This window comes from Calonectris borealis, chromosome 4 (genome assembly GCF_964195595.1).
Source record: "Calonectris borealis chromosome 4, bCalBor7.hap1.2, whole genome shotgun sequence".
In the NCBI taxonomy this organism is placed as follows: Eukaryota; Metazoa; Chordata; class Aves; order Procellariiformes; family Procellariidae; genus Calonectris; species Calonectris borealis.
Genome location: NC_134315.1, coordinates 21,187,362 through 21,205,606, shown reverse-complemented (window position 1 = coordinate 21,205,606; position 18,245 = coordinate 21,187,362). Strand labels below are relative to the sequence as shown.

General features: G+C 36.5%; 1 protein-coding gene across 4 annotated transcripts in view; it reads right to left on the bottom strand.

The window, feature by feature from the left end:
• RBPJ (recombination signal binding protein for immunoglobulin kappa J region) overlaps positions 1–18,245 on the bottom strand; it is a 64,129-nt gene that overhangs the window by 29,283 nt on the left and 16,601 nt on the right. For all 4 annotated transcript variants that reach the window (XR_012673472.1, XM_075148879.1, XM_075148876.1 and 1 more), the window contains one exon: positions 1,849–1,887. Coding sequence is in view for 2 of the 4 variants with exons in the window: in XM_075148879.1 (XP_075004980.1) it covers positions 1,849–1,887 (39 nt within the window). In the remaining 2 variants the exon portion in view is untranslated. Of the gene's footprint in view, positions 1–1,848; positions 1,888–18,245 lie in introns of those variants that run through there.

The following is an 18,245-nucleotide window of genomic DNA, read 5'->3' as shown; positions in this document are numbered from 1 at the left end:
TGACTTGACTACCATAAAAAAACCCACTCAAAACCAGCAACCCACGCAAAAAATGCTAGGTACTATCTAATGGTTATTTAGCATTGTATGAGGAAGAAATTCTGCCTTTTCTACTGGTCTGCTGCTACAGTGGACTTGTACAATCCAAGATCCTAGGAGAAGTAGGAATGTTCCCCTCCAACCCCTCCCACTGATAAAGAAAACACAACCATTGCAATTCTTACATGACATTTTTCATTATTAAATATTAAAACTCTCCACGAAGGTAGTACTGTTATAGTTTACATCTAAAAACAACTAGCACAGTATGAACAAAGTAATGTTGTTCCGCTGGAGCTTGCATGACGATGGATAATTAGACAAACAGGACTGCCTTTACACAAAAAAGCAGAATAATTTTCCAATAATTGAACTAAATGCCTTTAAGGTTTACAGATAAATTTTTTAGCATTACCTAAACAAATCATACTCCTAAAAATCTGTGTGATAGTTTTTCCGTTTCAGCATTTTTCTCTTCAGAGGAAAAAAGTTAGGTTGCTTGTTTCCAGCCTCTACCTGTACAGAAAAGGTTTACAAGCTACTGCTTTGAAGGATGGCTAGCAGTTCCCCGATGCCTACCCCGTACTCACAGGAAAGAGTACCTGGCACATCTAGTAGCTAAAATCCTGCACATGAAATTTAGAATCACTATAATTAATAGACAACTTCGTTAAAACACCTTACACTGAATAGTCATTAGTTTTGTTCTTCTTTTTAAATCATAGAAGATAAATTCTATCAGTAACTTCAGGGTGATACTAACAAGTATTACTGCTCGAGATGGAAAACAGTTCATTACTTAAAACTTGGTATCTGAAAACAGGTAGGCCAACAGGAAACAGCAATGTTTGTTCAATTACTTATGTCAGTATAGAACAATTTTGCATTGAAATGAAGTTTGACAATGACACAAGCTAACCTGAAGCTTATCCAGAAATGCAATGAGACAAGATATCCCCAACACAAAATGTAAATGCTCCCCGCAACCCCGTGCTTTACATGAGACATCATAATTTCATTCAAAACAGAAGTAGGCCAGAGTGACAATGGGTTTCCATGCCGTTATGCAGCACACAAAACTATAAAAAAATTGCACATCTTTTCTACTTCAAGCAAACAGTGGATTTTAGACTCGGGAGCTATTTATAATTGGCACAGTTTGTGGCACAGAGTAATAAATATTTGCATAGACTGTGTTACAACAGTTTGAAAAAATGGTGACTACTTAAGAGCTTCTAGTATAAATACTTCCCAGGCAGACCAGGAGCAAATCAGGCATGGTACTCCAGTCACTCTAAACACTTTTCAGAATGGATTGACTTGATGGTCCTATTTGATGCTATCTCTGACTGTTTAGGTTTCACCAAAAATGGGTTAAGATCACTCCTTGACAGCACCGTGTTCATTTTGCTCTTACCTGCTGCATGACAGCAGTAATGTAATAGCTGAGTTTTGGCAGTAAAAAGTGTTATTCCACGTGACCTCACAAGACACTTTTACCCAAGAAAAGTAATCTGGTTCATTCCTGGTGATTTAAAACTAAGCAGATTCACATCCTACTGAAGAATCTACAATAACTGATATGTCAAGTCAATACCACTTCTAAAAAGGCATTTTGAGAATCTCATTAAAAACAAGCCACTTGTTCAAAATTTTACTTCTGGCTGCTGACTGCATACAATAATTGAAAAGCTTTGTTATTTAAAATTCTAGGATTAGCAAGCATTCTAATTTTTTAACTTAGAAATCCTGAGAATGAAAAGGGTAACTTTAGAAAATTGTTAAAAACAGTATTTCTTTCATGCTTACCTGGTGAGCCGCTTCGGTTGAGGTCGCTCTCCAAATTTCCTGAAAAAAGAAGTAGTTGCTAATTTAAAACAAAAGTGTTTAGTCATAATTTTACAGTGAAATACTATCCCAATTCTACAATTTTTGAAAATGTATTGGAATTTGGTGTCTTTTCTTCGTAATTTCCCAGATAGATTACTATTAAAATATCAACCACCTCCTTGCAACAGCTTTTCCCACAATAGCAGAGGCTTTTTTAATTAGGTAACTTTCTTTGCTAAAGTCACATTTATTTTCTCTCTGAATCACTTTTGAAAAGTTCAGATATCACAAGTATGTAAATAACTAGGAGATCTTTGCCATAGCATTGACCAGAAGTGCCAACAAAAGCAGTTATTATCAACATACAGAAATTAACAGACTTATCTCCGAGTTGACAAATCACAGTGAATGCTTCCCATCAGGACAGTTTCTCAGAAATCTGTTTTTCCTTAATGACTTCTTACAAAAAGGATGACAACATATTTCATACATGCTGGTACAGAATTATAAAAAAAATCTCTCTCATGGAATGTAAGCAGGCATGATCCAGAACTAGCCTGCTATACACTTAACATTTTTTTAGCCATAAAGTGTTTTGAGACAGCTGTATTTCTTTCAGTGCTTTAACACTCTTCTTGAGAGAAAGTACATGCTTTACACTAGGTTAAGATTTTCCACAAAAGTCTTTATTTACATAAGACACTGAATTTACACAGGACAGAAACATTTTCATTAACAAAAACATCTTCAGATTAAACCAAAATGGTCAGGTAAAAGATCTGAAAAAAGGAAGGTTGTACCCAGCAACATACATCTGCAATGTACATCTGCTCAACCTGGTAAGGAAGTATAACCACAAGCTAAAATGAGGACAAAGAAGAAGAAAAAAAAAAAACAGGCTTAGCTTAACACCCTTCTATCTAAAAATAAACTGAAGCATAAAAGATTGTCCTTCTGCTGCCAGTGTTCATAAATATCTCTATGACTTGCCAAACTCTTTGATAAGCAGGCATATCTTTACCTTTATGCTTCCTGGACAGTGAAAAAAACCCTCACCTAATATTGCCCTACAACAGTGTTGGAGGCTCCCGAGGACAAGAACTTGATCATTAAATGATGGGACAAGAAATTCCCCTGTTCGTGCAGTGGATCTGTCCTAACTCTACAGCAACTGGTGATACCTTCCAATTTCATTTGAGTAATTCTAGAAATGTACAAAGTAAAAATACACAGCTATTGCCATTTATATAGTTGAGCAGAATAGCACTCTCCTGAAAAGAGAGTGACAAGAACATTCAGCAAATTTTGAAGTTATTTTTCAAGACTTGAGAAATTAGACTTCTAAAGTACTATTAGTCCACTCTACGTAGAAGAATTGAATAAACAAGATTAAGCCAAATTTTTTTTTCCATTTAAACAATTAGATTGAAATTTATTTTTCCAACCAGACATAAGTTCCTTTCATGTTTTACTTTGTTGTTGTTAGTATACTGTTCACATGTGTGGCTTTATTTTAACTTTAAATGAAACAATGAAACTAAAATTCTTGGTGCAAGATTTGTTTTTATATATTTTAAATTTCGAGGTCTATTGCACACGTACTTCATTTATATTTTTCTCTGTGGTATGTATCACTGCGTTGTCATATTTATAATGCAGACAGGTAACTAGAAAACCCAAACAGCTTTGCAGTCTGGCAGCAGGAAAGTTATATCCCAAAGCCTTTCTGCTTCTACCACTTATCTTTTCAGGATCTGCCTAGCTTCATCTCCTGAGCACGCCCTGTGCCTCTGATTCTCCTTGGATAACAGTGTGAGTAGGTGTGCGTATCACCCCACCCTCCCCGGTACTATCTATGTAGTTACTGTTCTCCCCTGAAGACCTAGGATCATTATATCTGGCAGAGGATTCACCTGTCTGTGACTCACTGACTAGACAACAGATTACCTCTAAGCAATACTCTACAGACAAACAACATCCCTATAGATTAGCTCCCTGATTCTGAGTAGAACTACAGTCTTTGTTTCAATCCCTCTGCACATTTTAATTCACCATGAAAAAAATCAAGAGGTGCCTATTTTGGAGTAAAGGAGGCATTACATACACCACACTTGCTTGTACTGTGGCCAACAGATCCAATCCAAAATGAGGACACTAGTACATCAGAAACTGCATTAACACAAAGAAACCTCCCAGACAAAATCTTACACTCCCCTAAGGCAATATCTACCCATGCAGAACTCCTGAGCACAGCAGATACATTCCCCTTGCATATACGCTTATTGCTGCCTAAAAAGAGCTTTATTAACAAGGCATCTACACAAACCAGTTGCAATTACTTAAAGAAATAAACCCTATCTTTTTCTTTAGTCAAATCCTGAATATACAGCACAGGAAAAAGTACCAAAATCCCCATTCTTCAGAGGCAGAGCTAAAGCACTGAGGTCATTCTGGAGATGCACAGGGTAAACTCTGATCATCTCATGCTCAGTGCAGTACCTTTATAAATCACATGCCAGCTTTCCCTAGCCTCCTCCATCCAAAATAAAGTTAATGATGTCACTGTAATCAACTTGTGAACACATTTAAATGTTACTCTTAGCAACATGAACCTTCCAAAGAGATGATGCAAACTAAATTTGGTAGATCTTGTATTATTCTTTCAAGACACATTACAGGAAGAGGTAGAATAGGAATAAATTACATATTCATATTTATTTACTTTAAGTCCAATGTTTTACTGTTTCTAAATTAAAAATCAGCTACTTTTTCCTCAATAATGTCATCTTTACAGATGACTGATGGTTATATACCCTAGTCTTTGTGTCAATGAACAGCACTTTCCTGTACCATCTCAAAATCATTTCAAAGATCCCATAAATGTTCTTCAGAACTAAGAACTCTAAGACTTGACCTACAAACCACTTAGATTAGTAGACATTTTCACAGGGGTAACTATATTTTAGGAAAAATTAATGTGACTTGTACAGGAATGCTATAAATCAAATTATTTAAATAAGTGACCAATATGTACATGAATAAGGTTGATTGGCATTGCATTCTTACACATCCAGTAAAAAACCTCCCTAGCTCAATAGCAATAGTCAAAGAAGTTAGAATTTAAGAATGATTAAGAATGGAATAGGAAACACAAATATTACCATGTCATAGCATTATTCTGCCACGCACCCACAATTCTGAAAACTGCCTGAAGTTCACTGAAAACGTAGTGGAAAAAAGTTATCTCAGAGTAATAAAAGATACCACAAAAGTCAATATGGCTGATCAATAGCTTTCATATGCAATCGGCTAAAACTCTTTAGCCTTTAGTGAGAGTGAGAGCACAAGAGAAAAGTGACAAACTAAGGCAGAGACCTAAGAGACTAATAAAAGATACGCAAAATGTGAAAAGGAAATGGTTATTCTCTCTCTCACACAAACACGGGAATTGGGAATTATATCTAATTTCTGAAAATTTCATTTTAGAATAAAATTCTTTTTCCTTGCTCTACAAACACTGTTATAACTAAGTTGTGAAACATATTGCTAGAGGATATTGTGGAGGCTGAAAGCAAAAATGGACTCAAAAGATTAAACCAAAGTCTGGTACAGAACTCCATTAGCTTCTATTAAGCATAATGACCTATTTTTTACAACCTTGTTCTCAGGAAAACCTAAACCATGTTCTACCAGCAGCAAAGAAGTTACCAGGAGGAAAAAACAACAGTCTACATTTACCCTATCTTTCATATTCTTTCCTTAATCATCCACTACTGATGACTAGCAGGCACGGTCCAGTATGTATGCTCCTATGATCCTGATATATTCCACAGAGGCAATTGCATCCAGGATGCCAGATTTTCGGTCACATTGCAAAACTCAAGATATACAAACAAGACATGAAAATTTAAAAAAAAAAAGTATCCCATGTATTTCATTTAATGGTTCTTCTAGTTTACTCTTTACATAAATTTGCAACTTGATGTAGGACACCTGTATTGACAACACAACCTGAAGCACAAAAACTATCAGTAACTACCACGTAGAAGAAAAGACTGAGGCTTTTTAATTTTTCTGATGTTAAGACAGCCCATTTGAAAGTGCAAGAAACACACTATCTATAGTTTTGTACTAAATGACAGACATTGTACAAGCTATGATTGCTGCTATTTCAAACTTTCGTATTTGACTGGCATGTTGAAAAATGAGCCAGTTCAGACTTTTCAAGGTTACCCGTCAGAGATGACAGAGACTGCAACATTTTTCTTGCGTAGGTTTTCCCTGGGTTTCACTGTTCTGGAATTTCTTTTTATATTCAGTATTTCTATGTCTCCTCTTTGTTTACATCTTGAAAATATGCAGATTGATGGATAACAAAAATATACAGGAGAGGAAACTAAAAATGTATCACAGTTCTATTCCTATAGTGGTTATTAAACAAGCTAAATATATATTTAATTTGAAATCCTAATTATAAGTTATATATCATTCTGAATGCTCACCAAGTTCCTTTCCTTTCTTGTTTTTATTTTACTATACAAGACTAAGCAGTGTTTCAGGTGTACTGTATTGTAATTCTGGACATACAGTCGATGTCCAGTCAATTGCCATTTCAATTCACAAAACTAATTCAGTGCAAACTGTATTTTATTAGTATTTCCCTAACAAACTGCACTGCAAACGTGAGTGTGAGCATTAGTCATACCATAATCACTTGCTGTTGCAGCAAGTTATACTTGTTCTAATAATTCTTTTCCCAGTCCTGTATTTTTTTCAGCCGCTAGTTCGTATGCTACTATTTAATGTATTTTGTCTTCTGATGCTTTGCGTAAATTAATTTCACTTCCACATTTTGCACTGTAGGAATAACTTTTCTCCCACATCATGTCCCAAATCATTCTTCTTTTCAAGTCCATCCTTTTCATTTAGCAAGTTCCAGTTTGCCATTCAAACTTTTATTCAAACTTCTTTTTCCCCATTCACAATGGGAAGTGAACTTATTCTTTTTCTTTTTACCTCTTTACTGTCCCTCAAGTAACTATGGAAATGAACAAGTACACTAACTAGTTTTACTCAAACTTTTAATATTCTCAGGTTAGGTAAAAACGTGACACAACATATAGGCTAAGTTTCAAATATTTTCAGAAAATAGCAGAATGCCAAATCGTATTTGGAATTCCTAGCTCAGATACAATACGTACTATACTATAGTTTTCTATGGCTGCAGGAGTATGAATTTCCATGTTTCCGGCATTTACTTTGGAAGCAAAAATAAATAAATTAAGATTAACCAAGACGGTTTTGCCATTTGCAAGAACAAAATTATTAAAAAAAAAGAAATTAAAAATCACATGCTGTCCCATCCTCAACTTTGACTGAAGATCTGTAGTCACTAAACTGCTCTAGCATCCTCCTGCCTGGAATATGAACTTCAAATTTTTCCGGTATTGACCTTCAGCCAAGAATATCCTTTTTACAGTCCCTGAGAAAGTCCATTCACCTTTATTTACCAAGCACAGAAGCCTTAAAAAAAATATTTCCACAACATTCAAATAGAGGCAAACTTTAGCAAATTGCCTTAAGAATTCTATCTTCACCTGGCCTATAGACTGACACAATTTTTGGCATCTAGTAGGAATAGCATGGATCTTTCCATAAATAATGCTCTCCAGAAAGGCAAAAAGCAAAAGGGAGTTGTCAAATTTGAATACAGTAGGAATAACAGCTGAGCAGAAAGCAAGCATGTTAGAGAGGCCAACATGGGGGGAATAGCAGGAAGAGTGAGGAGTGAGAACAGGAAGACATAAGCAGCAAACTAAGACTTGCTAGGTGAGAAGAACGGGCCTGAGAACATCATGGGATACGAGGCACTAGAAAAGCCTGTGGCAAGGCAAAACATTCAGAATTAATTCCAGATTATACAAAGACTAGTAAAAATACACTACAGTTACTGTTTTCTCTGTCGTCTTTTTTTGTGATATAAGTTTTCATGGTATCTTAAAAATTTCAACATTGAAAATAAAACCAAAACACTTGCCTTACCCTGAAGAATCCAAAACCATATTATAGCAGATATCCATGTGTTCAGATCTGAGTTGAGATCTCTTTATTTTCTTTTTGCCTTACACAAGCGTGAAGAGATCATCATGAGTGTTGGGGGGGTAGGCAGCTAAGCACCACACAACCGCTTACTCCCCCCGCCATCAGACAGGCGATGAGAAAAGCAGGAGTAAAAAGCAAGAAAACTTGTAGGTCAAGATAAAAATTGTTTAACAAACAAAGGAGAAGTGGAAGAAGGGAGAAATGAAACACTCACCAATCACTCACCAGCTCCCACAGGTAGATCGATGCCCAGCCAGTTCCCAAGCAAAAGCTGGGTAACCTTCCTAAAGCCCCCTCCTCCGCATTTTATTGCTGAGCATGACATTATATGGCATGGAATATCTCTTTGGTTAGTTCGGGTCATCTGCCTGGTTGTGTCCCCTCCCAACCTCTTGTGCACTCCCCTAATCACTGTGGGGGGACGGACACAGGACAGAGTGAGAAACAGAGAAGGCCTTGACTGTGCAAACACTGTTCAGCAAGAGCTAAAACATTAGTGTTATCAACACTGTTTTGGTCACAAAGAACACAGCACCACACCAGCTGCTATGAAGAAAATTAACTCCATCCCAGCCAGACCCAGTACAATGAGAAAACGAAAGAAAAACGGATGCTTTCTACATGGGAAACAAGTGCCAGATTTTGAAAAGGCACAGAGTGCCTGTTCATTGGAAAAGTTTCACTCCCAAATGTCTGACTGTCGAATCATTTCCAACTGGACCTACATACTTGTTAGTGCTTTTGACTGATCTAGCAAGGGCCTAACATTTTTCCTGAATAGCAAAACCAATTCTTTATTAGTCCAGTTATATGACAGCACATATCACAGTACTTGCTGCAGAACATGTTAGAGGAACTCTTTAATAAGCTACAAGAGATGACCGTAATACCTCAGTATGGATTCTGGAAACAATCCTCAGACAAGTACTCAGAAGGAAACTTCCCTGGAAGGAAGTTATCCCATAACTGTTCAGTGCAATCATTCCAGCTCCTTCTCCTGAAGCACAAACCTCTCAACATTGTCAGAAATAAGATATGGCAATCACTAATCCAGGGCAGTATAAGACCTGGAGACTGATTGAGTGGCAAGTCCCACTTGCCTTAAACAAAGCTGTCAAATAAATGGGTTTTGAGACAAATACAGTGTGCTTTGCATAGGCTTACCAGGGGATAGAGATGATTAAGAATACTAAATTAAATATAGAATAGAGTGACTAAAGAAAGTTATTACTTCCTCAGAGGAGGTCTGAGGGAAACAATGCTTTAAACAGGAGGAGTCTAATGAAAAGAATTTCAGATTTTTATATAATCTCTGGAGAAGTTTCAGAATATACTATGCAATTCAGAAAGAAAGAACATAAGAAATTCCAACCTCTGCTCTCCAACAGTATGAAGTGACAATGAAGTTTGGTGAGAGGCTGGAGTTCCAACATTTCTAGTATCTAACAAATAGCTGGTATCCCAAAAGTCATTAAGTGTGACAGGCTTGTAGAGGAAGAAAAACTGCCATTTCAACTACTATAGGTATATTGTAGTTAGGAGTGTAGCAAAAGAAACCTCTGTGCTTCACTTAATCATAAAAACACAGTTATGTCAACACAAAAACACAGTCAACTGTCAGATGCAACCTTCTCCTAGACCTCTTACATAGCCATGAAACTTGTGAAAGAATGTGAAGCGTTTTAAAGAAAGAAATTAAAATAAGACAAGTCATTTACAGGTATTTTTTATCATTCTCCCTCAACTTTAAAATAACTGCTACATATCTGGAAAGCTAGAAAGTCTTTCAAATGTATGTTCAGCCTTTAGCACAAGATGACCCTCGTCATAACAGGGCCTATTGCTTCTACCGTAAAAAACAAACATACTTTTCAAAGCATTCATTTCAACTTGCTATGTGATCAGTTATCACAAACCTATTAAACGTGGTGTACTACAAGCTTACCAGTATGTGAGCTCACTAGGTTTGCCTACTGGGGTTATCTAAGATCTTGGAAAGTGAAATACTGTGTTTTCTAGTTTTATATTTAAAGTTTGAGGATTAATATAGAAGTATTCCTTTTCAGCCTTTAACAGAGACATCATCTGAGAAAAGCTGAAAAAGAAAGATTCAAGTATCATGCTGGGACTCTATTTTTTCTCTTTCTTTTAATCCTCTATCCTCTGCCCATTTCCAGCTTCAATTTGCTTACCACAGACAAATTAGTGAGGAACTGGAAGCACTGAGGAAAGTTCACACTCATGGACTTTAAACATGTTTAAAATTATCAAAGCCAACATATATACAACAGTGGCCATGTACAGGACTCACTTAATAGTTCTCAGGAGCTATCCCTTAATCTTCCATTTGTTAAAAACGTTTCATGCAGTATACTTCAACCTACATGGTAAGACTCAGCTACTCCACATCGACCTTGTTTTGTTTTTGCAGATTTCTACATTTAGAATAACATGTTACATCAACAGTAAAAGCAAAGCAGCAGATGTACATTTTAAAACACAGGAATTTTCTGTTAATGTAAGTATATTTTCCTGCGCACAGATTTCTGTGAAGACAAGATGCAAATACTGAAAATATTTCTGTGCATTCACGTACACAACCATATTCTCTTACAAACATTTTAGAACACAACTCCCAAGGGAAAAGATCATCTATCACTAGGAAACATTATCCCATCTGGTGGTTTCACAGACACAAAGAGAATTCCTACATATTAAAAAAATGGCCATTTATGATCCGGCATGAGCTGGCATATAAAAAAGACCACAAAATTTCATACAGTGGTTTCTGCTATGATTGGTCTATGAAATACACATTAAATGTAGCTGTTAATTTGTTTGCTGTTGGAGATAACTCATGCATTTGGTTTCTATAAGTGCAACTTATTCCACACTGATATCCTTTATTTTTTAAATGTAGCTGAAAATAGGGTACTGTTATGATTTGCCAATGGCAAAAATGCACAGCTCAAAAAAGTGATGTTCTACAGGTTTAACACATGATTAAAAAACCAAAACACCTAAAGGACACAATTTCTAAGAGATTAATGCAAAAGACATATAATTGGATATATGAATTAAGATGGAAGTAAACACAAGCAATTAATATTACTTATGCTCAAATAGAACATTTCACATCTATCTTTTCCATGGATGAGGATGAATAAATGAACCATACAAATGCCTAAAACAAAAGGAAAATTTTATCTTCTCCAAAATAAAAATGGGTTCAATATCCACAGGTCTGATCATTAAGGGAAACAGACAGTTGTACTACCAGTAACATCCATTGCTAAACAAACAGCACACTGGAAACACAACCTAAATGGAAAGAACTAAAATAAACAAACTTATATTGTCAAAAGAAAGGACAGGTGATGGAAGTAATTCTTCTCTCAGCCACCCTACACTCCACAGCCTACGATTCCACACAGCCTTAATTCTTCATGAAGTTCTGAGCAGATTTACTTTTCTCAGGCTACCCACCTCCATGTCCCACACATACTTTTTCTTTGTACTTCACTGATCTTTATAGTTGTAACCTAATGCCATACAGCCAAATATGACCCAACCTATACTGTGAGTGTCCCTAACTACTGTGGCTTTATCTGTGTAGCATCTTAGAGAGAGGAGTTTTTAAATCCTTAGACTACTCATACCCTAAACATTTTATGGTCTTCTACTATTTCCCTTCACTTAGCAGAACCACAGAAGTTGTTGCTACTTCCTCAATAAAAATCCCGCTGTAGCCGTTACTCAGTTCTATGAAAGGGGCAGAAGACACTGAAGATTATGTAGATCCATTACTTTGCAGTGATATATGTATCTTAGGAGTGTTCTTTTTTTTGCTATGAACATACTTAGGTTTATGTAACACGACATATGCAACTAAATACACAGATAAATTATGCATTTCAGAGGCTCTTATTCTTTCTATAATATCACACACCTGAGGTATGGAAACTGCTGAATAAATGACACCTATCTCCCCTGTTGCTTCCTCCAGGTGCAACTGTGTTTGAAAGCATGATCCTCTAGAGCTGATGAAGTCACCAAAATGACAGTTTCCAGATCACCCATCACACCGCAGACTGGTTCATCATTCAGGATGAACACATGCACTAACAGAGTCACATGCAGTCATCAACTCACTCTCACTTTCACCTGCCAGGGGCACTTAGGCCCTGATTCTCGTTAGGGTGTCTATTGTAATAAATATTGCTATAAAGACTTTGTCCTGAAGATTAGGAGTTGAACTAAAAGCTAACCCATTTTAAAAAATAAATACAGTTTTCATATCCACACGTAATGTACAAAGAGCCAACCTCAGCCAATCTGCTTCGAAATACCACTGACCCCACACACCCTCTTTCTTATCCATCCTACAAAAGGAGATAAAATTAATTAAAACCTCACCAATCAAGAATATCTAAGGGATATGAACAATGCTAGCGTTTCTCCTACTCCTAAAGTCCTTTCCTCTCCTGTAAAGAGCGAATGATGGGTGGTGAACTGCACTGTGGCTCTTTGGAAGTAGGGGGCACAGCAACCCCTGAAATCACAAACCCAGAAAGTTTTTGATCGATACACAAAACATTCCCTCTCTCCAAGGAAAAAAAAAAAAAAAAAAAAGACCCACCTGCTCCAGGGTGAATGCCACCAACCATGCACTATTACATCTTTGTACTGCATGATCCTGTACTGCTCCGGCCTATACTTAAAGAATTTAAGTCCTCCAGCACAGGAAACATGTTACGTGTTTGAAACAAGTCTTCTACTGTACAGCACTATATACACTTTTGGCACTATATCAAATAATACTGACATAAATACAACAGAAAAAGCTCAGCTTCATTTAGTCACGCCCTCTCACTGGAAGTCACTGGTTCAATTAGAAACTCCCTCTCCCTTTTCTGACCCGCTTTCATCCTCCCACGTTGCTTTCATTATTGTCCTCTCTCTTTTCCAATCCCCATAAAAAGAAAATCACAGAACCGCAACTGCAATTTAAATACAGCTTGCACTGTATCAGTAAATAGGCTCACTTTTAAAAAACTTACAGAATTAAACAAATTCACTTCTTTATACTAGTCTACCTACATTTGGAAAAAAACTTCATCCAGTAAATCACTATACTTGTACATGATTCTAAAAATCAAAGGTTTAGTCCAAAATGAACATAATTTTGATCCAGATAGAACTCGCACAACTCTGCCACACTAAGGCAAGAAAGTCAGTAATGACAGCTTATTTATGAACAAGAAAGTGCCTAAACATATATCTGGACATGGGTTTTCCCTGCTTTTGCTTTTTGCTGTAGGTACCTGCTGCAAGAAGCTACAGTGGCCCAAAGATCTTAAGTATACTAAAGAACTCAGATATTGTCAATTTGAAGTATGCCATTAAAATGTTAGAATGGTGTAGAATGTGAGAAACATGATCAAAAATTACTCCATTTATTAAGATTCCTTTATATTCAGAAGCTATTATTTCTTTTTGATTGACTCCCTAATAACATTGGCTTGAATGTTCAGTGGAAAATGCAGATTTGCACGTGCTTACCTTAGCAACTGAAAGAGTTATCAGCTTGAAAAATCAGCATGCCAACAGAACCTCAGTCCCTAAAACACAATATAATTTGGCCCAGCTATTGTAACTGCATAGGGAATGTGCAATATAAGGCTCATTAATTTTATCTACATCCACTCAAACCAAAAAAGAGTGACTGCTAGGAAAAAGCAAAACAACTGCACGTAGTTCACAAAATTGGTTACTAAAATAATTGTAAACTGCTAAATACATAAAAACAGTCTGAAGCATGCTTCGACATGTAATGTCCCACATTCACAGCTTTCAGTGACAACTACTTTGCTCAGTGTATGGTTATTAGGATTCTTCTTGTCCACCTAGCACAGTAAATTCCCCCTGGATCTCACCTTGCACATCATCTGTGAATCTGTATTTCACAAGTGAACTTGACTTTTATTTCCTAAGAAAGTGATTTTATGTCCCCTACTAAACCATAATTTAAGTACCAGTGGGCCTTTAAAAAACAAGCAGCTACCTTTTAAGAAATTAAATTTCTAAATATGGTAAGAACAGAGCTATTGAGTAACAAAGCAGTGCTTTTTACGGTTACCATCTGCCCATAATTGCAAATAAGATCTAGTCTGAAGAAGGATTTTTTTTAGATGCATGAGGAATCAACTTTAATAAACCTATTGATTGTTGCCTCTGTTGCCTGATTACTTGACAAAAGTCACAAATTGGAACAAGATGAGACTTTTTAGACCACTTCACTGACAATATAGGAACCGTCCACTATAATATAGTACCTGAGGATTTGCTCACCCTTGCTTTCAATGATTGAATGTGTGCAGTGTTTAGAGAGCAGTTTCCCCTCTTTAAATATACCTTCCATCCTTAACTGGAAGATAAGCATTCATCTTCTGTGCAGAAGGCAACTTTAAAAAAAAGTGAATAAAAAAGCAGCACAAAAACTTAAGGTTCATGGTTTTCTTTGAATTGCCACCATTCACTGTAATGCCAAAAATACATAATAGAAGCCGAAATTGTGAATGATTTTGCAAGGAAGTCACAAAGAACCATACCGAACTTGCAAAGGAGGAAGATTCTCAAAAAGCCAGCCTAACCTCATTAACCATAAAGGTAAATATGTATTTCTTTTGAACACCTCTTAAAGAGGTAACAGGTTCTTGACAGGGGTAGTCATTGGTCAGCTTAAAATTTCTAACCACTGCTTTATTAAACTAATAGGTTAATCACTTTTCCATGTGCTTTTCCTTACTCTATACCCACATAAACAAAGGAGCTTCATTACTACAGCAACTGCTTCCTATCGGCAGAAAAACAAGGAGAACGTATTAATCTGTCTCTAAGGGGCTTACTGTCCTGCTCCAAGCTCCTCAACCAGCTTCCCCGGCACCACCTGCAGAGCTCAAACCTTCAGAGGGAGACAACTCAGCCCATCAATCTGTCACATCACTAATACATTGGGAAGCAGGAGAGAGAGGGAAACCAGAGGTTTTGGTTGCAGAAAGCTGTTCGGTCACCTCAGCGAATTCAACTTTAACAGAAGCCAAAAAAGATTACACAGAAGGAGCAGCTAAGCTTGTTTTCTCTTACATTCTAGCGAGCCCGTAACTCTCATGGAAAAGAATTATATGTAAGAAAATAAAACACAGAAGAATTCTGTAACCTAGAAAGTTAAAAAAGTGTATGCACTACACTAATTTTTAATGACTTGAGTCAGTTGTTTCCTTTTGTTTAAGGAAAATGACTTGCAAAAAACAAGTCTTAAGCGTAATTAAGAGATCTTACCAGCAGACTAACATCCTTAGTCAGTTTAGCTTAGGATAGTTATAAGACTGTCACCCCAAATGCAGTCAGAACTTAATGCAAAACGACAGCTAAGTACACTAACATCTCCAAGGTTTAAGCAGACCAACTCTGACAAGCCTTGCTGTGACAGTTTAAGTCACCACAGTCTCAAATGCCTCTCCCACCTCTCTGCTAGGTCAGGGTGAGCAAACGTGTCTGTGTCCCAGCTGCTCCAGTTCACAGTTGGACTGTGGCTTCACAGGCAGCTGAGCTGATTTGTCACCACCAAACACAGGTCTTGCCTGCCAGCTTCCCCCTGGCTAAACTGACCTACCCTTCACCAAACTCCAGCACTCATCAGACCTTTCCACAGAGAGATTCAAATCAGTAACCCAGAACAAAAACTGTCTTTTTTGGGGAGGAGGGGGATGAAAGGAAGGAAGGAAAGTGAATTTTATTGATTCAGTCACGAACCCAGTGAGTGCCAGCGCCACCACAATGCAATCAACAGGAACACTCAAGAGGAGAACGTGACCTCCCACTTCAGTAGCAGCACACCATTAGAAATCTGGTGCACCCATAGCTTCAGTTTAGACCCACTTCATTTTATTTTAAATAATGTAATAATAAAAAAAAATTAATACATTCCCTTTACTAATTTTTTTTTTTTTTTAGGAACTGTAAGCTCTGACAGCAATAGTATATACAGTGCTTAGCCCACCAAAGCAAAAGTTTCAAGAGTCATTTTTAAAAATATTTCCTATATTTTTATACTTCTGAACAACACCTTTAGGAAATAGGAACAATTCCCTATCATCTCTTTCCTCCAGCAACTCAGTCAGTTGAGTCAACTTTTTATATTTTAGAATATTTCTTTTTTTTTTTTTTGAAACACAGTATTTTTACAGTCTGTACCCTCTCCTTCCATTCCCTTTCTTCCTCCAACTTCCATACTGCTGTAATCCTTCACAAGGCAAATGGAAGCAGCTCCTTATATTCACTAAAAGGAAACTGCTACACTTATATAAGCTTACTTCTTGCAACTATGTCTCATCCACTGATTCTAGACTTGTAAAACAATTCCCAAATTATACCAGTATGTAAGTAGAGAATAGGTTGTCAGCTCATAAGCAGGTTTCCATGCACACATTAATTTCCAAACTGGCAAATAAAATTCATCTCTTCAGTAGATTAAAATGATGACACAAAACCTGTGAATACATATACTTTTTAACAAAGCCATATTAACATACCAACCTGTTTTACAAAATTACAGGTTTTCCTAGATTTCAGATGTTTTCTTATTGCATCACCCAGGAATTACATGGTTACACTAACATTAACCGGGCACAGTTGCAAAATGAGCTGTCAGTATCCTAGAATTAATCAATCTCAAGTATATTGTTTCGTAATTAAGCTTATGAATACATCATCCCATGAATATAAAAACAGTAGCAATAAACACACATCCCAGAAAAGAAGGAGAATTAGAAGGCTCTTTTTCAACTTTCTAGGACAGCTAAATCATTTGGAGGCCATTCTTCATCATCAATCTTTTTCACTGTGGTTGTGCTAACGGTCTCCAACTAGGGACCATTTTATATAAGCAAATTATTCTTAAACCTTTAAAGTCACATAACTAGACAGCAAAGTTAGGTGATATTCCCTCTGCAGTTTACAAATCTGTGTTTTAATAAAATAGTAAATGTTTTAAAAGATTTTTTGTTGTTGTTGTTGAAGTGATTCATCAGTAAATTATTTCTATGTTTCTAAGAGATTAATCTATACTTCGGCTACAGCCCTGCAATAATTAATAGAGCATTCCCACATAAGACAGACACAGAAATTCAGATTCCCGTTTAACAATACTTGACTACTGAAAAAGGAAAATAGGGTATGTATTTCAACAAGTATATTTCTGTTTAAATGATATAAGCTAGAAGTTACTTTCAATTACTGCTATTTTCAATTGCAAAACTCAAGTATTTAGAAACAAATTGCTAGAGAAACATAATCTCCACAATGCCTATCATCAAATACGATAATAATTTTAATAACTGTTGTGGTAAATGGGTCAATGATCCCTGAACAAGATAATTAAACGGACATTCCAAAAATACACTTTTACTCCTCCTTATCACAGTATATTTACAACCACATGAAAAGATTAGATTATGGGTCTGGGATGTCAGCAGGCTAACACCTTATCATCCTTTCTTCTGGTATTATAATATTGCAGTTCTTTTACGTAGTTACACATGCTCCTATTGTGCCCAAATAGCTTCTATGGGGCATTTTTCATTAAAAAAAAAAATCTGCAGAGCACAAATGCAAAGCAGTTATTACTGTCCATTTTTTTAAATGGAAATTGTGTGAATCATACTTAATTCAAGGAGGCTTGCTTTTCAGGTTTGTCAAGTTTAAACTCCACACAGATGCAAATTACTGGTAAAACTTCTCCCTGCATCGTAATGAGGTACTCTATAAACTACGAAGCTAACTTGAAAACAAGAATGTTTGAGACAAATTTTACTTGACCTAGGTATTTTAAGTGTTTAAGGAACTAGTAATTTAAAAGAAAGTTTTACAGCACTTAACTTCTGCATGATCTTGAACCTGTGACTGCTACAACACTAGTTTCCCAGAATAATGCCTGTGCTGGCACCAATTTTTGCGTAAGGATTTTACTGCATGATAAGCATGCCTAAGCAGTGTTGTGAAGACTCCCAACTGCTAAGCTCTGAACCCAACCTCTTTTCAAAACATTGTCTCATCCTTTCAAGTACATTCAGGCCAGAAGAGAAAGTAAATTGTCAAAACTGTTTTGAAGTACTAAACAACCAAATTTAAGAAGTCATTTCAGTTAGCAGCTACCGCTGTCTCACTCGTATCTTGACTGGTTTAAGAATGATTGCCAACACAGGACTGCCAAG